The sequence below is a fragment of the Malaclemys terrapin genome, chromosome 12 (genome assembly GCF_027887155.1).
Source record: "Malaclemys terrapin pileata isolate rMalTer1 chromosome 12, rMalTer1.hap1, whole genome shotgun sequence".
NCBI lineage: Eukaryota > Metazoa > Chordata > Testudines > Emydidae > Malaclemys > Malaclemys terrapin.
In genome coordinates, this window is record NC_071516.1 from 12,631,285 (window position 1) to 12,655,427 (window position 24,143).

The 24,143-nt window shown below is 44.4% G+C and overlaps 1 protein-coding gene across 2 annotated transcripts; it reads right to left on the reverse strand.

Annotated features, from left to right (window-relative positions):
- Positions 1-790: 790 nt before the first annotated feature.
- Positions 791-21,500, reverse strand: RBM38 (RNA binding motif protein 38). 2 transcript variants are annotated; one of them, XM_054045872.1, is made up of 4 exons: positions 20,999-21,499; positions 19,751-19,874; positions 19,128-19,182; positions 791-2,901 (listed from the first exon to the last, which is right to left on the reverse strand). In XM_054045872.1, exons 1-4 carry the CDS (start codon positions 21,164-21,166, stop codon positions 2,601-2,603), a joined length of 648 nt encoding a protein of 215 aa, XP_053901847.1. In that variant the 5' UTR covers positions 21,167-21,499; the 3' UTR covers positions 791-2,600. The 2 variants fall into 2 exon arrangements, with proteins under 2 accessions (XP_053901847.1, XP_053901849.1); XM_054045874.1 differs by lacking the exon at positions 791-2,901 and adding an exon at positions 10,559-10,616 and having other exon boundaries at positions 20,999-21,500.
- Positions 21,501-24,143: the final 2,643 nt, after the last annotated feature.

Sequence of the window (24,143 nt, forward strand, 5' to 3'; positions counted from 1 at the left end):
ATTCAAAGGAGCTTTGCTTTAGTGAAGAACAAGGAATGCTGACAAGAGGTGCAGGGAGAAAAAGAGGTACTTACACATCAACAGATTTGGGTTTTGTGACCACCAAAACCATTGAACAAAAAAAGGCTTGAGGGAGAAAAATATTGCTAAATAAGCTGTTGCCCTTCTAGTATTTCTAAACTAGTGACTTCTCAGACCATGATCCTCCCCCGAGCGTAGAATCATATTGAGACAGTATTCATTGGTGTGCTGCGCTGTCACTATCACATAAAAGTTCTGGGGCAGCCAAGAACCTAATTACTTGAACTTTTTGTGTGTTAGTTTTATGCTTCTCTCCCCTGCCCCCTACCCTGAGGGAGCTGGAGCAACGCTGTATGAAATGTATCTGCAGCCTGAAACAACAGCAGTGACTAGAGTAAATCAATGTCTACTAGTCTAAAGGGGGTGTTTAGTCTGAAGCATAATAACAACCCTATAAATGTCAATATTGTTACCTATTTTACTGCTGAAAATGTGTAGCAAAAACCATCCAGCTAGTCTAGGATAATGGGTGGGAGCTGGGATTGTGAGTAGAGTATCACCACTTTTTGCCCCTAACCTGACACACTCCCACTAATGATTTTATGCATCAGAATCTTCTTAGCAGCAGCATGTGGTAGTGCTAAAACACAAGGATGGCTTAAGTCTTACTTTTTCAGTGACCAGTAATAGAAGAAAAAGTCAAGATAAGAAAAAAAAAAAAAAAGTTCTTTGTAGATGTTTATAGAGGAGAAATAAAAGGAAAATTAAACATGTTTAAATAGATTCATTTTATTTACTTTAAAAACAGTTTTTTTGAGGGTCAAAAGTTGAAAACCAAATTACTAAAGGAAATTCAAGGGGAAAATAAAATAGAACCATGTGGCCAACCTGAGGAAGGCTCAGGGCCCTAGAGCCACCTTGCCTGAGGGCACATACTAATCCCAGCGTGTCTGATTGAAGAAGCCCTCAGAAACCCAGCCCTTACACGAGACAGAATTTTGGATGGAATCAATTGTGCAAACTTCCATTAGAAGAAGCATGTGGTTTCTTTGCGATACCATGCAAACCCCCTCAGGACAATACTGATACTGCACTCCTTGTGAGTCTCCATTGCCTAGCACCTTGGTCATCAGTTACATCAGCGTATTGTCGGTGAAAACGCTACCAGCTTAGAAAGGGAGCACTAAAGACCCACTTGACACTGGACTCAATGGACAACACAACCTACAGGGCAACTAAGGGCCAGGTGCCTTCCAGGCATGTGACTCCAATGGGAGTTGCTGGAAACTGTAGTTTGAATGCAGAGAGGGGTCCAGGAGACTTGAAGGTGGCTCAGAACCGCTCAGGATCAAGTCCACAACAGCTGCAAGGTAAGGCCCAGTGTATCCAATTCAAGTCAATTTCATCTGTGTCTTTAATACCATATTTATTTGGCTGGAGCATACAACATAGTATTGAGTGGTTTAAAAAAAAAAAAAAAAAAAGTTTATTGCTCCTCCTTGTAAAAATGCACTTATCCTAGGTGGTCTGTTGTCTCTTTATTTGGCTGTTGTACCATAGGCATAAAAAGGTTACATTTACTCATTTGTTCAAATATGTAAAAAAAGGTTTTAATCCATTCCTGACATTCTCCTAAACTTTGCCAGCCAACAGCCTGAAAACTCTGTCTAACTTTGACATAAATACTGTCCATTTCTCCATAAGTTGCAGCATTATAACAAAAGATCTATCATAGTAGACAATATGTTCAGTATTCGAGGTGGGGGGGGGGATTTGTTTTTGATTTTTTTTTTTTTCGCATTTTAAAAATATACCTAAGTCTGAGATAATCTTAAGAGTAAGAATTACAATAAGAAAATATTACAGTGCGTTGACTAAAGGAATATTCTGCTTTCCTTAAAGCCAATATTCCCTTTTGCATGTTGAAGTGATTCAGCAATTACTTAGGAACTTTTACCTACGTACAATAATTTAGTAAAATGAGAATTAAACAAGGCAGATACTTACTACTATTCTTCTGTCTGCAATTCACAGCTCATGCGCATAAAATCGCAATAAATATTAAAAAATAGTTTTCTTCTTTTTTCTGTAAGGCATCTCTGAGTATTACAAAGTTTTTGTACAACCAAAAAATACGATTGCTTTTTATCCATGTTCTCCGAGTACCTTGTATACCTCAACAGTAAATGAGAGGATTGCAGATCTGATTTCGGGAGGGGAAGGGGAGTAGGAAACAACTGATGGATGGGGCAAGGGAGAAGGAGGGGGAGTGAGAAGATGACAGGTAATGGAAGCAGATCACTAAGTGTGCAAGAAATTGTAGTTTTCCTTTTAACATTTCAGTCAATTTAAGTCCATCTTCAAGACAATATTTGCCCCAATTGAAAGAAAACTTACCGGAAGTCCTTTTCCATGAGCGTAGTCAGACAGCAAGGGTTTAGGTTCGTCCTTAACACTATAAATAGCTTAGGTATTCGTATGCACCTAGTAAGGTTGGGTGGTTTTGTTTTCTGCTTTTTTTGTTTGTATCCTTCCACTGTAAAAGATTGTCCTACATGGCGAACGCATGGGCAGGGCCCTTACTGCATTCGGTCAGGCTGCAGCTGTTGGGGCTGATACTGAACAAAAGCCGTGGTGTGCGCCGCCGGATTGCTAGCTGTGATGGGCTGCTGAACTGCGCTCGTGTAGCCGTATCCCACAAACCCAGCAGCAGGAGAGGCGGCGTAGGGGTACTGGTCGTAGGCAGCGGTGGTGTACTGGGAGTAGGCTTGGCTCGCAGAGGTGTAGTCTATGTAGGGAGATGTGATAGACTGCACGGGGGTGGGGATGACCACGCTAGGCTGAACGATAGCTTGAGGGTAAATATAGTGAGGGGTGAGCCTGTGGAGTCAAACAGATAGAAAGTCAGTCAGGTTCCCCCCACCAAAAATAAACTAAGTGCACTGATAACAGAAGTGTTGCCTGCCAACACCATCCAGGTGTGGTGCCAGCGTAATTAAAAGGTGGGCACAATTAAAGAAAGGCAAATCCTGAAGGTTAGAAGTAGCACAAGGTGAAGCTTATACTGTGGGTACTTAGCTGATCCTTATCCTCCCTTATCTCTGCTCCTCTAATCTTGACTCATGCCCCTTCCGCTACAGTATCCTCCACTGAATCTCAATGACAGGGGAAAGAAACCGGGCTTGGAGTTCTCTAGGGAGAAAATCCCTCCGCTCCACTGAAATGGTTCTCGCCGGCTTCTCCCTGAAGAAGTCTTGGGACCTCTTTAATGTCTTCCGTCTGCCCCATCACCTTGCTTTCTCTCACTTCTCTGAACTTCCCCTCCACTGTGTTGCTGTCTCCTTCAGCAGCTCCTCCCCCTGGTGTCCTCGGAGCCATATTCTTGGTCACCTCTCCCAGAGTGATCTCATCTACTCTCATGGCCTCTACTCTCTCCTCTATGCTGGTGACTCACAAACCTTCTCCACCCAGTGAGTGCATCCGACTCTAGGATGGCATGCTGGCTTGTTGCCAACTCACGTTAAAAACCACAGCCCAGCTTCAGCCTTCTGACTTCCTAATCCCTCTGCGCTTTCCCCACCACTGCACTTCCCAAGACACCATTAAAATGGCATGATCTCCTCTTCCTGGGGAATTCCTCTATAAACAGGGATGTGAGGCTATTCACCCCTAAGTCCCTATCAGGATGGTTTTACTACACAAGGACCGATATCTCCAGGATATAATCAGAGTAAAGGGCTTCCAGGTTTAACATGCCAGCTTATCATTTACAATATATTTACACTGGTGTTTCCACAATGCCAGACTGCTTGGGCGAACAGCTACGTGGGGATTATTGTAAAACGTGAAACGTAATTCTGTTTGCTTTCCTTTGAGTAATACTTCCCAGCAGTTACCATGTCAACAACCTGCTGCCCCCCAAAAACAAGCTGTGACTTGCGTTATTTTCAGTATTTGTGACCTTTCTGCTGCTTCTCTTTCTGATAATGGTGTACCTAACTGGATCTTCAAACAAAAGAGCACAGATGACAAAGAGGAGCTGCCTAGCTTTACACAGTGCTAACCTCCCTTGGAAAAACAGACTCCCTGCTGCGGGGAAAACCATTCCCTGGACTGGACTTAAGGCTCCATTTCATGATCAGTGCTGGGCCCCACTTACATAAGACAGCTAAGGTCTTCTACTGTGAATGGGAATCCAAACTTCAGACTGAACCTCGTATCACCATCTACCTGCCTACTCAACCAGCTCAGTCCCTATGTATTCACTCTGCACTTTCAATTGGATACTGTATTCTTCACTTCCTGTCCTAAATTGTGGTGCTGCTGTATACTGTTAAACAGCTGATCTGTCACATCCTGGACGTGGCTGTATTGCTAAGCAGAATTTAGTGATGCTCTCCTAAGACCCTTTGGGATGAAAATAATCTGAGATTATTCATACAGGAGCTCCTATTGGTGAGCTAAAAGCTGCTGACTACAAAGAAGCCAAAAAAAAAAAAAAAAAAAAAAAAAAAAAGCGGAAAATGCTGGGTCTCAAACTGTGGGCAAGACTGCGCAAACCTGAAAAGAAATCTGAACATGCAAACTGAACTAGCCCACACAAGGGATGCAAGATGTCCAAGAATCTGCAGGTACAAGTGACGTTGGTCTAGACCAGTGGTCTCCCAAGTGCACAAGAGGACCGGCTTTTTTTTTTTGCTTCGTCAGTTCAGGCGGGAGTCCGAGTGGCTTTTTTTGTTGGTTTTTGATAGAGCTGGCGCGGCAGGGGGTGCATACTCAAAATATTTTACTGATAGGAGTGCGCGATCAAAAAAGTTTGGAGACCACGGGTCTAGACAATTCCTGATTTTGCATGTAAAAACACTTCAGTGCACAAGATGGCTGCAGTTTCAGAGGCTGCTTGAGAAATTGTTGGCCCAGTGCATTTCTCTGCATGCCCAAAACTGTCTGCAGAAAAGATGACCCTTGAAAAAAAATAAAAGCCAAGACGAGTTTTTGTTACACCAAAAAACTGGCATTACACTAAACTTGTTACATGGAAATACCCTCTTCTATTGCACTGACATATTTAAATAAGCCAATAAGGATAACAAAAAAAAACCCACTAAGTCATTCAAAAAAAATGCAGTGTTTAAATTCTGCCAGAGAGATCTGGGGTAAAAATGTTCAGAAGTGCTTAAATGACTTAGGAGCATAAGTCCTATTTTCCAAAGTCTCCCATTGATCCAATTAAACTTAGGAGCCCAAGTACCTAAACCACTTTTAAAAATGGGACTGTCAAAAATGTTACCCTTGGCCAATAAGTCACTGAATCATCACAGTTAGAGGTGGAAAAGACCCAAACAATCTAACCCATTCTGCTGCGAGGACAGGACACAGTCCCCTGCAAGAAGATGTTTCATCAGGATTTGTGAACAACAATTCATTGGTTTGTGTCAGTTCCTCTGATCTTGCTTGTACTGGGCACTCTTCAGTACCCACTACACAGTTCTGTAACACCACTATACTGGAATCTATATAGAACAACTGGGATTGCTGTAAACTCTCCTCCTATCTAATTATTCAGTGCATACTCCTGTTGGTCATTCTGACCATTAGAACATGGCAGAGCCTTTTCCATACTTGAGGCCCAGTTCAGGAATCTCCTGTAAGCAAGGGCTCATCTAAGCAGGGTTCTCAGGCCAACACTAGCTAGATCCCTGGCTCAGAGCGTGAATGGCTCATACCACCATTGCAGAGGCCCCCCAGCAACAGCTGCCTCAGGCGCTATAGTTATCAGCGAAGCAATTCAGAAACAGCACTACCCCTTGAAGAGAGGGGAGAGGCAGACTCGAGACTATTACCTCAAATCTCTGCAGGGCTAGGGGCAGTCACAAATCCAGCGGTCAACCCACTCCTAGATCTACTGCATGAAGCAATAACCTCATGGCCTTTACGTCCATGAATGTCTTTATCCATATGGTGTCTCTAGATGTCAGCACTCATCTAACCAAACAGAATAAAACAAGAACCTGCTAGAAATTTCCTGTGGCCTTGGCTACACTGGCCATTCACAGCACTGCACTTGCTGCGCTCGGGGTGTGAAAAAACACCCCCCCCCCCCGAGCGCAGCGCTGTAAAGCGCCAGTGTAATCAGCACTATTCCCTCGGAGAGGTGGAGTACTTGCAGCGCTGCGAGAGAGCTCTCGTAGCGCTGGCGGCGCAACTACACTCGCGCTTCATAGCGCTGCCGCGGCAGCGCTGTGAATCCGCGAGTGCAGCCAAGGCCTGTGTCTTTTTGTTGGTTTTAATTCGGATCTGAATTAGGGTTAGGATGGAATTTCAGGCTAAGTCAGGGCTAAAGGCAAATTCACATACAATGGTGTTGAAATCTCACAAGCTCTTGCAAGGTTTCAGCTGTACCCAGCTCAGAACCAGGAACAAGGCCTTTTCTAGATCTGAACCTAATCTAGAACCATAAAGGTGGGTTCAGATTGGAAGATTTGAATCTAACCCAGAGGCAGGGTTCTGGTGCTGGCCCATCTCTGGGTTCAAAAGTACTTTTTTAAATAGCTCTTTATATCAATATTAATCTTCCCCAAACCCCGTAAAGAATTAAACAGTTGCTCTCCCCTTTACTAGCCTGACAAAGTTAAAGAAGAGAGGGTCAGATCATCTCCCTAAATCTAACATTCTTCTATCGAGGAGTCCTCTTTAAAAAGTTTGCTTTCGAAGACGTGCTCCTTCCAGACGAGAGGGTGACCTGTAACCAACCCTCTTCCCTACCCATCCAAGTTATGGTCCATCTAATAAAGTATTCCCAGTGTCTCTAGGGAAAGGGCTTGGTATGATTTTTTTTTTTTTTTTTAATAAAGTGAATGCCTGTAAGTAATTGAATAATCCTAACTGTTACAAGTGCAACAAACAGTCCACACCAAACCCAACTCCTCCCCTCTCACCACCAACAGGCCTTGTGTTTGCACTCAATTCTGTGCACATTCTTACCCACACATGCAAATTTACAAGTGCGCACCTAGAGGCTGTGGGTTGAGGCCCTTTTTAACAAGAGAATATTTATGGCCAAATGCTCAAAACCGCTCTCCCAGGCACCTAGTAACTCACATGCAGAACTCTCGGCCAAGCTTCTGACATCTCCCACTGAGACCTAACTGTCCCCATTCCAACATATAAACTCACTGAAAAGCATAAAGATGCTGAGTGGGATAGAAACCTTTGAAATGCCTTATGGATGTCTATGGGTGACATGAAAATATTTGTCCCCAGACATCAATTCTCTTTGCTGCATTCAGAACTAACAGAGGTGCAGGAGAACAATCTTTCATACTGCAGAATTGCATGCTGTGTGTGTACACACACACACACACACACACCCTCCACATCTATTTCCTGGCCATTTGGCTGGATACACGTGCACTTTCCTAAGAGAAAGGGACCCTGCAAGGCATTGAGCCCACAACTCCCAATAACTTTGGTGGGAGCTGAAGGCAATATCTGGCAGGACTGGACTTAAAAACGCCCCACAAACCTCAAACAGCTTTATTTTCTCTGATCACTTAGCTACAGAACACTAAACTTTTTTTTTTTTTAAGTGTATTTCTTTAATTGTAGTTGACAAGCTAGATCGGTTTATTGACCAGTTTATGACACTAACTTTTGGACTATTTTCTTCCTCTTAGTATTTGCTTCTCTCAAATAGGACATTGTAGAACAAACAGTATTAAGACCCGAGTAGCATGTACTTCTGCACTTCATTTCCAAAGCCAAGCCCCAGCCCAGCACATGTACTAATGCATGCTAAACACCTTCTTTTATTATGTTCAAAAATCACACACAGCAACTCCAGGATCCAGTTCTATTTAAAGGGACCACTGGCAGTTTTTAATTGCAGCTAGACATTTCAATCAGGGTTTATGCCAATTGGACTTTAATTGGCTGAGCAGACAGCAACTCATTTATTGATTAAAAAACCACTTACAAACCCAGGTAAGGTCAGCTTTGATTACTAGCAACTACAAAGAAAACACAACAAAATCAAGTGCAACGTGATGAAGTTATCTGCTGGCTGGGCTTACTAGTCACAAGTGGTCTGAAGCTGTATTTCCAGATTTTTAAGGAAGACTGTTCATAAGCCTTTTAAAGCTTTGCTGAACGCAATTTGCATTTGCCGTCCATCTTTTCTGCAAGTAGCAACCGTCCATGATCCTGGTAAAAATGGAACAAACTGTGTAGTTCATCAAAAGCCTTTTTGGATAATTTAATTACATTTTGAAGTGGTATTTTAAGATTCTTATTCTCCTGCTGTGGAATTCTGTCATCTGGGTATGTCAATGTAGTTTTGACCTATATTTTTCAATCAGACTCTAGGGCCTCCCCAGAAGTTCTGAAAGCCAGAAGAGAACTTCATCCAGAATACACCGCGTGATTACAAAATGTCAAGTGATCAGCAATTGTCATCACACATCAAAGTCATCCTGTGAATAGCAACAATACGAGATGCTTCAGAGTATTATGATTAATCATTGGTAGAGGCCACAAACACTTGGAGAACACAATGAACAACATGGTCAAACCTAAAATTAGAATCATTGGTGCCTGCTGGAGAGACTCATCAAGGGCTTTGCTTTGCGCCTTTGGCCAAAGGCAGCGTGAGATGGCTGGCGATCAGGATCAAGGCGCTAACCCAACGTTCCTAACTATGTGGCACAACGCCACACCTGCCCCAATAGCCAAAATTAAAAGACAATGAAATACGGTTATAGAGCCATCGGAGGAGGACATGCAGACTTAGCTATTGATATTATATTTTGCAGAATAAAAATAACAGGATGAATATAGCTTGTTTGCAATTCAGTTCATGCTGGAAACACTTTATATATTTGAACATTTTAGGGCTGGCTTAAATGTAAGATACATTTGTTTGAACAGAGTAAAGATGCAGCTTCCAATACATTCAAAACAGGCTTTAAAAAACAAGAAACAACCCTACACAGAATGTGCTGACTGGGTCATTTGGCCTTTATGAGGCTTACCTTTAAGAACTCCAGCTGCTGGATTCTCCCTGAGAGCACTTATAGTCACACCCACGCACCCTGTTAGCATTGCTACTGTAGGATGCAGTGCTCAGAATACTGTAGGTTGGGTTTGTGTTAGGCAGCTGATGGTGGCATTCTGAGGGTCATCCAGGAAAGAGGCAAGACAGCTAGGTGACTAGCCGCTCATGCTGCTAGGGAAGAGTGCTGACTACGTTGTGTGCTGCCAAGGACTCTCCCCCTTCCCAACAGCTCTCCACAACAGCAAGTAGGCAGGACTCTTCTAAACCCTCGCAGTCCCACTGCCACCAGCCACGCAGCAGGATTGCTACAGGGCCATTCGGTGTGCTGCACAGATTTAAGAGTAGAGGAGACAGGCTTAGGGGGAAGCAGCGAGGAAGATGGGTGGCTCTTACTCCCACATCCTGCTCAGCTCTAGCTCCCAAAGAAGCCATGAAGTTGGGCTTTGCTTGGTTGCTTTAGGAAGAGGGTAGCCCGACTGCTGTTTTTCACCATCCTTGCCCTTCTCTAGGAACAGCCTTGCCACACAGCCCTTTGTACACAGGCCAGAAATAAAATGATAGGCCATACAGTGGGCCTCCTGTTCGACCTTGACAACATCCCTATAAATCAGATAAGTCCCCCATCCTGTGGGGGGGACAACAGTGCTGCCAAAGCATTGAAAGAATCAGCAGTATGTGCAAAGATCACATCAGAGGCACGAGCCTGCTTTGGAGGTTTAGCACAGAAATGCCAAGTTGCCTATTGCTTGAGTACACCACGTACAGGGCACCTGGCAGCAAGATCAGCACATGAGTGATACTGGCCAAACAGCCTCCTTATTTCTTGAAGAAAAAGGAAAACAGAGCCCTTGGTGTTTGCCAACAAGTGCAAGCGTAAGACATCTGGCCACTAGAACTGGGTCTCTCTATTTTCATTTCAGAGTAACAGCCGTAGTCCACGAAAGCTTATGCTCTAATAAATTTGTTAGTCTCTAAGGTGCCACAAGTACTCCTGTTCTTCTATTTTCATTCCGGCTGCTCAGCAGCTAAGAGATATATGTTTAAAGGATAAATCCCTTTGGGTTCAGTGCGTTGAAAGGTGCTAGTCTGAGCATCCTGCAGACTGAAGTCATTGTTCTAAACAGTACTGAAGGATTCCCTGCCATCCCATACCCGTGCCATCCCCTGGCTCTGGGATGCCAATAGGCCTCATACTTTTAGTAGCAATAGACACCTCCACTGAGATCACCACACTGCACTAGGTGCTGTACGAATACCTAGCAAAGGACAGTCCCTGCTTTCAAAGTTTACAGCTTTTAAAGACTGTATAATTCCTATTGTACAAATGGAAGACCGAAATATAGGCCCTGGACCATCAAGCACTCATGTAAATGGGACTACTCCCAGGGTTAAAGTAAAGCATGTGTGCAAACATTTGCAGGATGGGGGGCCTATGTGCCTCACTCAAGACCACACAGGAAGACTGTTGGAGCTAGGAATTGAACTCACATATCAGGAGTCCTAGTTCAGTGGGACAAAATCGTCCCTCCTCTCCGACATGGAGCTGGGAAAAACAAAAACAAACATCTTCAGGGTGAAGCACAGTTCAGATATACTTTAGTCTCTGGTTTCTCTGTTGTGATTGCCAAGGATTTCCAACTTCGGCGGAGATTTTGTAGGCATCTGTCCACCAGGACTTCGACATTGACCAGCAACCTCATTCCACATAGGCCACCAGAACAATCTTCAGATGGTAACAACCAATTCATCTCTACTGTTGTGGGTTGGATTGGAATCGGTGACCTGACACCACACTTCTGAACCCTCTAGTCTCCTACATAAAGTTTGTTAAAGTTAGCACTGAGAAAGGAAGTCTAGGACCGCTCTTACTTCAACGTCTTCTGTGCCACTAACTGGTTATTTTTGCCCTTTCCAAGTGAGATCCAAACAGAGATAGATATTCTACAAATGCTTCAACAATAATTCTCTCCTTACATGTATATGATTTGCCTTAGGTGCCCTCTAGGCGGCCTTAAAGATTAGCAGGTGTTTCATTGCAACTCATTTGCCTTTAACAAAATCAAGGCGCATCTTAGGAAAACTCCCTCTGGCCTCCTCTTCTGTCTTACGCTCTCTCTCTTAGGTTCAGCAAGAAGATTTACACAGCAATCAAAGCAAGCTCAACATGTCAGTAACTGTGTTGACAGCATAATCCCAACAAGGAAGCAGTAAACACTCTGGGAGAAAACCAGGAAACATAAGAAAGGCCGTACCGGGTCAGACCAAAGGTCCATCTAGCCCAGTATCCTGTCTACTGACAGTGGCCAATGCCAGGTGCCCCAGAGGGAGTGAACTTAACAGGCTTCTCTCTCCTGCCATCCATCTCCATCCTCTGACAGAGGGAGGCTAGGGACACCATTCCTTACCCGTCCTGGCTAATAGCCATTAATGGACTTAACCATCATGAATTTATCCAGTTCTCTTTTAAACTCTGTTATAGTCTTAGCCTTCACAACCTTCTCAGGTAAGAAGTTCCACAAGTTGACTGTGTGCTGCGTGAAGAACTTCCTTTTATTTGTTTTAAACCTGCTGCCTATTAATTTCATTTGATGACCCCTAGTTCTTGTATTATGGGAATAAGTAAATAATTTTTCCTTATCCACTTTCTCCCCATCACTCATGATTTTATATACCTCTATCATATCCCCCCTTAGTCTCCACTTTTCCAAGCTGAAGAGTCCTAGCCTCTTTAATCTCTCCTCATATGGGACCCGTTCCAAACCCTTAATCATTTTAGTTGCCCTTTTCTGAACCTTTTCTAGTGCCAGTATATCTTTTTTGAGAAGAGACCACATCTGTACGCAGTATTCGAGATGAGGGCGTACCATCGATTTATATAAGGGCAATAATATATTCTCAGTCTTATTCTCTATCCCCTTTTTAATTATTCCTAAAATCCTGTTTGCTTTTTTGACCGCCTCTGCACACTGCATGGACATTTTCAGAGAACTATCTGCGATGACTCCAAGATCTTTTTCCTGACTTGTTGTAACTAAATTAGCCCCCATCATATTGTATGTATAGTTGGGGTTATTTTTTCCAATGTGCATTACTTTACATTTATCCACATTAAATTTCATTTGCCATTTTGTTGCCCAATCACTTAGTTTTGTGAGATCTTTTTGAAGTTCTTCACAGTCTGCTTTGGACTTAACTATCTTTAGCAGTTTAGTAAGGGCTACATGCCAGCATCACTGACTGGGATGGGGAGAGGAGTGGAAAACATGTACACAATAGGACTTGAGGCTATTACTGCTGGCCACAGAAGTGGCACAAAAGGCTACCACTGGAGAGAATGAGAAGTGGTTAAATCAAAGAGATCAATGGATTTCCCACTTAACCTAATTTTGAAAGGCTAGGCAATTTAGGAGTGGGGGAACATTAAACCATATGGCTCAGCAATACGTCATTACTTTATGAGGCTGACAACATCAAGATGCAACAGCTTGGTTATCTTATGATGATAAAAAAAAAACAAAACACAACACCCGCTAGAAAATTGATTGTAGTAGAGGGGAAAAAACCCTCAGTAAGATCCAGGAAACAGATCCCACAGAATGCAACAGGTGGAAAAAGAGACAGGAGACGCCACCCACACCTGCTCCTAGGATGTACAGCTAGTGCAGAGGTATGAAAGAGGTGACAAACACGTGGTGTGCACATCCCCTAACAAAGATCTAATCCTCCTCTCTCAGCTCAACCCACAATGCGAGATCAAAACCCAGTTGTGCCAGGCTGAACATGACCACAGCCTTATCCTCTACATCTTGCTTCCTCCACACCCAAGAAAACCCCCCAAAGAGACGCTCTAAAGGACAAGAAATAGTTCTGGACAAGCAGGCTTAAAAATACTCAAGCAACAGAGCTGATGGAAACATCTGGACAAAACAAGAATCACATCACAGTGAAGACAAAGAAAAACTCTCAGACTTGGAAGTCTCACCATGAGATCTCAGGTATACAGCAACCTCTTGTCTTCCAATGTAACACAGATACAACAGAATATACTGATGGTAAAGAAATAATGTACTACTTTGTATATCTATATACCAAAGGAGTGCGAGTGCTAGAAACATTAAGTCTTAGAACACCCCATGAGGTAAATATTATCTTCAAATTACAGATAGGAAAACAGAAGCATAAAGAAGTCCACTTTTGGGTTCACAAGAATGCTGCCTTTTGCTGAATACTTCCAACCCTCCACTGCAACTGAAAGAAGGCCAGAGCCTGAAGAAGTCTCTTTAAATCCTCCTAAGACCTCCAGGTAGCGCTGGTTGGGGGGAAAAAGTTGCAAAATATTTAGAAGTATTGTTTCAGAAGGGATCAAAATTGACCTTTTTAAATTTTGCATGTTTCCACCTTTAATCAAAAAGTCATCATTAACTTTTTTTTTTAATCAAAATCTAATTTACCAAAACATTTTTGGTAAATTAAAGATTTTGATAAAACACTGTTTGAGTGGTTAGATTTTGGGAGGGAGGGCCGGGGATAGAAGGTTGTTGGTTTTTTTTTTTGGTACCAACAAAAGAGATGAAACTTCTCAAAAAAGTTAAATTACCCTTTTTCTCAAAATGTTTCAGAGAAAAAAAAAAGTTTACATTCAAAAGATTTTGGTCAGTTCTACTTCCAAACCTCCTTGACCTCAACTAGCCAAGACACTTCTTTCTTCCTGCTTCCAAAACCTACTGTGAAGGACCAGGTGGTGGAATGCCTCCCTTTGCACCATGTTTCCATCTATTCCAAAGCCTCCTGGCTGCATCTGTGTGTACAGTGAGTCTTGCACAACTTGCATGCAATCACTGCCAAAGACGTAGAACAGGTGGAGGTTCAGTACATTTGTGTTTCAGGAGTGCTGGAACGTGTAAAGGCAGCTCCAGAGGGCTTGCTAGGGTCATCCAGGATCCAGCTGTCAGATTTGAGGGAGTGCGGAATGGAAGGCTCAGGGGTTAACCATGCAGTCCTGAGCCTTTCATCTCTAGTTTAAGAGATTAAATCCAGCCCAACTATGTAGTGATCAAAAAAAGTCATTGCCAAGTCTGACGGCCTCTGGAAAAAACAAGTTCTTGATCTGAGTATAATTCAGGAGTGAAGAGCTGTCCTTGCTCCAAAAATCACTACCAGGGCTGCTAATTAGATACCCCTATTGGTATCCTCAGCATGAATTTATTAGGGCTGCATTCATCACACTTTCAGTACCTGCTTTGAGCAAGTTTTCAGGGCACAATACTGAAGACACCCTGTGTGCCTTGCACCCAGTGTAAATACTACATTTGGCCTAGGTGTATTAAATACCAGATCAGAATGGTTGCATCTTGCACCCACTTAGCCCAGGTGTAAGCCTCTACACAAGGTGGGAGGGCTCAGTTCTCCACTGCTAAAGACTGCCCTCACGCTGGTGAGAATCAAGAGTAATTCCACTGAAGCCATTATGTCAGTATGAGAGGAGACCAGCCCCTACTCTCACATTTAAGAGTGGGGGCAGAATTTATATTCTAGATTAGACTGACTCTTACAGTGACTTAGTGGAGTAGCTCAGAGTGTAGTGGAATAAAGAATTTGGCTCATGAAACAGGCCAGACACTGCCTTGTGCTTTGAGCAGTCATTTACCCCCATGCAAAATAAGCACAAGATGCTATCAGATGAGAAGGGCAGTGTTTACGCATTCACTTTGCACTAGTGAAAGCAACCACACAAGATGCAGGGCAATGATGAATTGGGCCCAACAGAACAGAATGGCGCTCTTGACTGCACTCTGAATCTTTGTTCCTTTCATACACAGGTCTCAGACAAAGTGGTAAAGCAGTACAGTGTAGGTGTGTATTTACAGGCATTCAGTTCAAGAGGGAGCCTTTCTGACTGGCAGTTGTTTGGCCTGTGCGTCCGCCATGCTTGGGAATTAACAGCTGAAGCCACTTGGATTTGACTATTTCTTTGGAAATCTCCCAAAAAGCTTTCATGTTACTGGCACAGACAGACAACAGGTGCTGCGAGAGCCACCCCACAGGAGCCGCTTGTGACTGACAGAGCAGCCTGGGGTCTTGCAGCAGGGTGTTTTTTGATGAGTCGTACAACAGGAAGCCAGAGCATGGGGAGGCACCACAGTCAGGAATGTGTGTGACTTTTAAAACAGCAAAACCACAGAGAAGAGAAGAAAATTTCTTTTTATTTGCACCCCAATTGAACGGCATTAAGGATAACCACTACCAAGGGACTTTCTTCACTTCCTGGTTGTAGCAGCAGATTGTGAAAGAAACCGAAAAGATTTAACTATTTCAAGGCAAAAGTGACAGCGGCCACACGCTGACCTGGAGCAAGCAGGCCCAACACAACTGGATGCGGTGTACTTTTTCCATTCGCCTCTACCTTGGGTAGTCACTTACGGGAGTGCAAGCCAATCTGGTTTGGTAGCATTTTACATCCACTTTGCATTGATATAAGCAACTACACAAGGTGCAGGGCAATGGAGAATCAGGCTCAATAGCTGGCACCAGACCCACTTCAGACAGGTATTTTACTCAGTGGGCCACATCCTGCTGCATTAAACCACCTTTGTAATAGTCCAACAGTGCAGAAAGCAGCCCTAAAGCCAGCTTACTCAGCCAAATAAAGATTCCCCGCCCCCCATAGAGGGCTCCATAGGTGGGGGTAGAACAGCTGTAGCAGTGCCTATGCCACACACTGCTGCTGACCAGAGCATGAGACATGTCTGAGGATAGAGGATGTAGCCAGGAATTCCCTATGCCCGGTTCTAGTTTATGCCAAATGACAGGCTGATGCACAGCAGCCCCTAGATCAGAGGGCCACAAAGGAGGACTTAAAGCCAGCTTTGCATACACCACACTGCAGCTGCCCCAAAGGTTTCTTGTCAAACCATCTACACAGTTGCCCCTCATTGCTTTTTATAAAGTCTCAGATGTTCTTGGGGAAAATTTTAAAGGGACACTATAGCAACAAAAACAGCTCCGATTGTTGCCTCACCACATGTTCTGATCATCGGGGTGCAATTTTATGTCTTCAAGTAATCATGCCCACAGATAACTGCAGACACAAATTCGTGGAACTCAGACATTTAGCTTCCCAACTTTCCACAAACAAGATAGCCAACTGTGTCAATTCTACAAACTAAGCCTGTTAGTTGCAGGAACAATCGGTGGATGCAAAATTGTGCCCATAAATTTAGAGTGCCTCTCAAAAATTAGGAAAATACTACTGTGCTTGTGTTATTGAAATCTTAGATTAGAATTTGGAGATTCAAAAAAAAAAAAAAAAATCTAAGTTTGCTTTTCCCCTTTGTGTTGTTTATTTATTGATTAGCTTCGCTGCTTCAACAGAGTGAAGAGCACAGAAGCGGATTTAGTTTCACTTTCTGTTTTGTATGCACTAGCCTAATGCTGCAGCTGCATTTGGGTCCCCAGCAGTGCCGGGAAAGGTTTAAATTTAAAGCTACCAAAAAGAATACCTTTCACGGTTATTTAGGGTTTTTAACCTGCATGAAAACACCTATTCATTTTAAGTTCAATAAGCTCCTGCCTCCCCCATCAGTCTGCATTTTGGGCCTTCGCTACTCAGCATGCTCTTCAGCAGGATTCTGAAGTTAGTTTTTTTTTTTTTTTTTTTAAAACTAGTTCATTGTGTAGCATTTAATAAATTATTCATTAACCACTTCATTGCTGTGTTCTGCGGCAGCATCTGAGATGCAGAGAACCGTAGCAGCGGTCTCTAAATCCCAGCATTCCATTATTGGAACATTAACACTTTAATAGGGATGTTTGTGAGTGGCACAGCATTGGAAGTGTGTTTTGCCCCTGTACCAAGTATGTAGGTAGCTTAGAAACAGGTTACTTATTTAGGTAATATTTGTAAGTCACTGAATAGTAGACAAGCCAATTACCAAAGAGGGTGGGAGATGACTAAATTAAACTTAAAGTGAAACAAACTGCGGCCTGATTCTAGAAGCGTAATAGATCCAAAAATCCCACTGGCGTCAGATGAAGTTTTGGATTATCAAGAAATGCAGGATTAGACCCTAGACTGGCTTTTACTTTGCTGATTGCTTTGAAAGGACAAAATCAGAACTGACAGACTTTGTTGCTCAAATGAACACCTCACTTTGGAAACATAGTACAATTCATGGCACCAAGGTAAACTGTATGACTTTTTTGCCAATGCACGTTTCCTGTGATTAAATTATTGCCAGAGAAGAATGCAGTGAAATTCTTGTTTACTGATGCTTGCAAATGAGATCTATAATCCCCTCCCTCCTCCTCCATCTCTTGGCAACTGATAAATAATTTGTAGTGCTCATTGTCATATGTACTAAATGTATCCCCGTTGGTTTTAATGATGAAACTGAGGCCTAAGAAATGGAACACTAACTGTGGATCACAATGAACACATTCAGTCTCACACTTCTTAATACGTGAAGCTAAAAGGAAGTTATAAAAACCTCTGCAAAAAAGAGCCTTTTGTTTGCCCCGCCTATATGGCTGAAATGGCTGTGCAGGGTGTCAGGGACAGAAATGACAAGAGCATGTTTGCTTGAGTTAGGGCCTGATCCAAAGCCGACTGACTTCAGTCGGCGCTTAGTTTGTTTCACTGCATTATTCTTCTCTTTACACTTCACATGGGGAGAGTCTTGTTGAGGGCAGTTTTTAAGATCCACATTAATTATGTGCTTGTGCACCCTTTAGAAAAGCCTCTAGCGTGCATGTGCCAGAAATACCAAGGTTACTAGTTGTCTCATTAGCTGAGAAAGCTGTTGTATTTCACATGCAAACAAAGCTTTAAAAAGACAAGACCAAAAAATACTGTCTACCTGAAACATTTCTGCTCTTCGCACCTCAGACGAAAGACTTCTTTTCACAACAGATGTTACTCCAGTCCTTCCAGCACAGACTTAACTATTTAAGAAACCTAGCATGTTTTAACAATACACACTCAGCATATGGTGTGAGTACTATTACGGCAACACCGCCTCTTACATCCATACACTCGCTGGAAAGAATACCAAGACAGTTGTGGGCCTATAGGTGTGAGGGGACAGGAATGAAAGAAGGAGACTATGAATTAAGGACAGGGAAGGAATGAAATATTGTTTAAATAAAAACGAGGTATATTGTCATATAAAGTTACAAAATGGCAGTGCTCAAGAACTTTAAGAAAATGGGTGCACTTTTTTGATGCTCTAAACAAAAACCCACTATCAAGATTCACTTTCTGAAATGATGTGAAAAAGAACGGCATCAATCATTTAACAGTTAAATGAAGACAGTATGACAGTAGCTATTGTTCTCCTGAAGCACACTTGTATTTTCCAGAGCAGCTGCCAGATCCTATTAGATGTATAAAAAGGAGGACTTCTCGGACTGAGTCGGGATGGTATAAGCTATTGAAAACAGCAGACAAAAGCCCACTTTTACAGACTATTCAAGCCGTGTATAACATCTGTCCAGAATCAATTTTTGACCTAATGTTACTTTCATTAAGTATTAGACTTTGTTTCCAGTTCAGTTTGTTTCCCTGACTAAAATGGTACCTCAAGTGTGATTCCATGGGAAACAAGATGGAGAGAGTAGATCTTGTGCAAAAAGCATGCTATGGAACATGTTATTTTCTTGACTGTTTTGACACCTTAAATAATATTATGACAAGAAAAATACATGCCACTTATTTGGATTCTTCTGCATTCTCTGAATTGCCAAAGAAGCAAGAAAACCTATTACAAAACAAACCTCTCGTGATTTATGAAGACGGATTTGCTGATGCTGAAAAGAGGATCTTTAGGAGTCATATGAAAACTGAAAATTAAAAAAAAAAAAAAAAAAAATGCTACACAAAACTTTTCCAATGCTTGCCTAAAAGAAAAAGTACTATGAAGTTGAATTACTGCTGCTGAAGCTGTATTCCTCTTTATGACTTAGAGTTCTCACACATTTTAAAAATGAGGAAGTTGATTCAAGCATTTGACTTCAAACTGACTGAAGTTAACTACATAAAAAAAATACTTTCACTTACCCATATGGTCGCTGAATAAAGGCTGGATGTAGCTGCTGCACACCTATAGTAAAACCTGAAAAAGTATGGGGAAAGCATTAGTATTAAACAAAAGCATTCACTACAGTGTGTAGATATTATAATGCATACATGCACAAGTGTGTGTGTGTGTGTGAGTGAGAGAGAGAACATTTTAAACTCCCTAACAGAATACTTTTTAGAGGTACAATTATTTTAAATATACTCATGTAACATGCACACAGATCAGACTGGAATTCTGAACACAGAAAACTCACTCGTACAAAGAGACAAGCACTCATTTTCTACAACATGCAATAAACCCAAAGGTGGAGTGGTAGAAACAATTATACTATAGCAGTTGTAAGAAAAAGAATATAAATGCACTAGCTTCCAGGGACAATATCCTTATCCCAACTATGTGAGGCTGCGTGTATATACAGATACACACACATAATTTTGGCATAGAAAGTTCAAGTAAGGAAACGGGGAGCTGAGAAAGCTGAATTACATAGTGCACTAAAGAGGCAAAACTGAGTGGCCAGTGTGGCTTTTCAGATCAATTACCAACACATTTCCCATTTTGCAACGAAGGCTTCTTCGAACAGAGAGAGCTGAGAACTCACCAGTTTGAATACTCCTTGGTTTTGCTCCCAGATATGCCAGGTTCACATTTGCTTTTCTGCCATCAATGATGGGGTTGGGATCTTTGCACGCTCTCTCAGCTGCAGCTCTGTCGGCCATGGTCACCTGGAGTTAAGCACAACCTGTTTTGTAGCAATGGTTCTCCACAAAACCTACACTGAGTGGGGCTTGATGAAGTTGGCTTATTTTGGGTGAGGAGTTAAATTTGCTTTCTTGAAATCTCAGTTTGCGGGGGAGGGAGAAGACTCAGAGGGACAAGAATGGGTCCTGTGCACTCGGGTGAAAACAGAAAGCACCAACAAGTTTCTCTCCTGGGGATCTGCCAGCAATTTTTTTTTCCACTCTAGCACACACAAGTTGGTAGAGTAACTTAACCCCTCCCACCCAACACTCCCTAAAGCAGAGGCTGCTCAAGGAAACTTGAAGCAAAGGACACACTCATGAATCATACAGAAGATGCAGAAATTGAGGCTGTACAGAATGTGCTTCACTGAAGCGCTCTAAAGAAACAAGCCAGCAACGCGTGGGGGAAGGGGTGTTGAAATGAACTACAGAACAGCCAGCACCGGAGGTTCTTATCCCCAATGCTCTCAATCAAGGGCCTTTGTCTTGGGGGTGGGGGAGTTACTCTCTGCCTCACCCCCACACCCGAGCTCTCCTGCGTTCAGCAGTCTGTCCTGGAGGAAGAAAAACAGATCTGAGCGATGAAGAAGGGGGAACCAACTTTTTAGCAGAGGGTGGCTCTGCACAGAAGAGACCTCCAAACCACCCAGCCCTGTGTAACCCCCACGCTAGCTGGTGCGAGAGCAGAGCAATGAAGGGGAGGTCTTGCCCATGGAGAGCGTGGGGGGCATACAGAGAGATTCTCCCCTGCGTTAGAGAGAATCCAGGGGAAGAAAGGCCCGCAAGGAACCACCCTTGACAACTAGAGGAGGCTAATGGGATACAGTGGGGAGGGGAGGACGGTGTTTCCCTGGGGTAGGGGCTCTCTTCCCTGGGAGAGGGGGGATCCCAGGCTCACTCGCTCTTTACCCGACACAAAGCAAGTTACAATCACCAACTCCCCCAGCTTCAGAGACCGGGCTCCTCTGGGACATGCCTGAGCCGGGCTACTAGGACCAACACGAGGAAGCGACCAGGGCACCAGCCCCGGCTAACGCCCGCCTTTCACTCCGCGCCCATCACCGCGGCACCTGCCTGGGCTGGGGGAGGGGAGGGGGCGCACTTACAAAACCATATCCCCGGGATTTGCCCGTCTGCCGGTCGGTGATCACCACCGCTTCCTCGATGTCCCCGAACACCTCGAAGTACTTCCTCAGGGAGGAGTCGGTGGTGTGGTAGGGCAGCCCCCCGACGAAGATCTTGGTGAAGGTAGTGTCCTTCTGCACGGTGTGCATGGCGCTGCGGGCGCGGGGCGGCGGCCGCTGCAAAAAGCATCCAAAATGCCACGGGCGGCCGGGAGCAAACGGCTCAGGGGCTCAGAAGAGGCGTGAGACACCCTGGGCCGGGGTCGTCATCCTCCTCCTCACCACACGCAGCTGGGGGCAGAGGTAGGCGGGGCCGCCCCCACGCAGCAGCAGGCAGCGGGAGCAGCAGCTGTCGCTTTGTCCCCCATGCACCGGGAACCGCTGCCCGCGAAGAGCCCTGGCTCCAGCCCCTCTTGTGCAATGACCTCCCGCAGGGCGCCGGGGAACAGAAGCGGCCGCTGCCTGCCAGCCGCCGCGCCGGGCTTTGTACCATCCTCTCCCTCCGCCCCACAGCCGGGCTCCGGCCCCGCCTCCCCACGGGAGACAAACCCCGGAGGCGCAAAGGCCCCCGGGGCTTGTAGTTCCCACCCGCGGCGGGGAGGGTCGATTGGGGGCGGGGCGGGGAGCCGGGGCTGCCATGAAGCAGCCGCCGCTGAAATAACAACGCGAGGCAGGAGCCAAAGGGAACTGAGCGGGCTGCAAACCGCGCCGCGGCTGACATTAACCGAGGCCACCGAGCGTGTCAGCTGGAGAGAGGGACACATCTGTCTCCAGCCCGGTGGCCAGATAGCAAGTGTGAAAAATCGAGACAAGGGATGGGGGTAATGCCCAGATCAGACAAAGTCCCAAATATAGGGGGTGTCCCGATAAAATCGGGACATCTGGTCACCTCGCAGCTACTCCATTTTAGACACGCGCTCGGATGATGCATCATTTTGTCTCAACGTGTTTTGCAAAAGCGAGCTACTAAGTGATTGCCTCGAGCTGTAACTGTAGCTAGAGAGAGACGTCGAGAAACTGGGAAATACTTATTTTTCCACGTCTTTGGATTTCGGCTAAATTTGCTTGTTTAGCTGAGAGAGAGAGAGAGAGAGAGACTCTCTCTCTCTCTCTCTCTGTGTGTGTGTGTGATGAGAGAGAGACTGTGTGTGTGTGAGAGAGAGACACATCCAAAAAGGCAAATAAAAAAGGGTAACCCTGTAATGGTTATTGTTAGTATTTATATTATGGTGGTACCCAAATGCCCCATTTGGGCTTGAGGCCCCACTGTGCTAGGTGCTGTACAAATACAGAAAGGAAACAATCCCTGCTTCGAAGGGTTTACAGTCTAACCAGACAACGGATAGGGGATGGGGTACAACATAAAAGTAAATAAACCCTTTCTGGCTTGCCAATTGCTAAATCTAGCTTCTTTCCTGGTTAATGCCATGCACTGGCTCTAAATCTCACAATATCTCTGTAGCTAGGGATGTCTCCACTTCTCCAGCTAGAACTGCCTATGTAAGTGCAAGGGGAATATATATTTTCATGCACTGAAAAGGCCAAATAAATGGGCAGTTCTCTGCATCTCTTAATTTTTCTAATCTACTTCTAGATTGAGGTTTCCCCGGGAATCTAATGCACACACGGTTAGGGGCCTAGTACTCTTTGTATGTACCTTGGTACTTGAGTCTGGAGGCGCCTCCTGGAAGAGTCTTTAAAATTCCCACGAAAATCTCCCAAACGCCTGCTTCTTTTTGATGTAGACTACAAGTCCCAGCAGCCTCAGCGGGAGCCTTCTGCTGGGTGAAAGCTGCATGCAAATCAGCAGCAGGAGAGAGGCAAGCTGAATAGGGTGGAGTGAGAGGGCGAGCGGAGCAGGCAGCACTGAATTTGAGTAGGAAACATATGTTTGCAAAGCAAATGTTTGTGCCCAGGAGCCCGCCAGTAAAAGCCGCTTAAAACGAGGTGGTTTTTTTTTTAAACTTTGCAGCAATCGTGACTGCAAATGTTTAATCACTGGCACATTTTCAGGCACTCCGATAAATTAATCAAAGGGCTTGCGTGCCTCGCCTGGCTGGCTCACTTTGTGCTTTGGGGCTGCACTAGACCACAAAGGGGTGCTAGAAGGAGAAGGCTGGGACAACTTGTTCTCTTATTACGTAGTACAAGGGGCAGGCCTGAGGTTTTAGCTCAAGCGCTGGAAAAAATAAATATAGAGATGAGGAGCTGGGTGCCTTTATCAACCCCATTTCTAAACTGGCCCTTCGACATTGCACCTGTACAATTGGTGCATGTATGAACAGATGTTTGCATGTGCAAAGCAGGCATTTGAGCATGCAAACACAGAGCGTGCACATTAGGCACATGCACGTGTTTTTTGGGTACTGTTTAGGCACCCTGTATCTGAGTCTGAATGCTTCCTGTGCCATCAGCTGTCACCTAGGGCACAAATGAGGCTCCACCATCCCTGTCTATCCTGGGTGGTTCTTTGCCTGTCTCCTATGTTCTTAAATCCCATAGGTTTTCCCGCTCTGAGTACTGTATGACAAAGGGATTCTTTTGGTTGGCCCATTTTTTGTACCATCCTCTCCCTCCGCCCCACAGCCGGGCTCCGGCCCCGCCTCCCCAGGGGAGACAAACCTGTGGTGTTGCCCTATAACTAAGGACAATTTGGGCAACACCACAAAGGAGACTGTGAGAGCCCACTCCTCTGGTGAGATTCAAGGCCTATCCAGAGATGGATTAGATGGTGAGGAAATCTGTTCTGCCTCCCTACTCAGGGATGCACTAAATGAACCACTAGCAGTTCCTCCTCAGCTCACACACTTCTGGTTATGCCCTCAAACTTTTGTTTTTCAGATAAGCGATTTGACGTGTCTCTTTTAATGTATTGCTATTTTGTAAGGAGCACCTTCAATGTACATGAACGCAGAGGAATACATGGGTGCTACACTGCCCCAAGGACTGTGGTTACGCTGCCATTTTTCTTAAAATCTCCCACAGCTGTAATTCCCCCTGTGCAGCACTGCAGATGACACAGCAGTTAAAACACTGGCAGCTGATCTACACTAGCACTTCCACCTCTGCTACCACAAATGGAGCTGCAAAGGTGGGAGATTTTAAAAGAAAAGCCAGAGCAGACAAG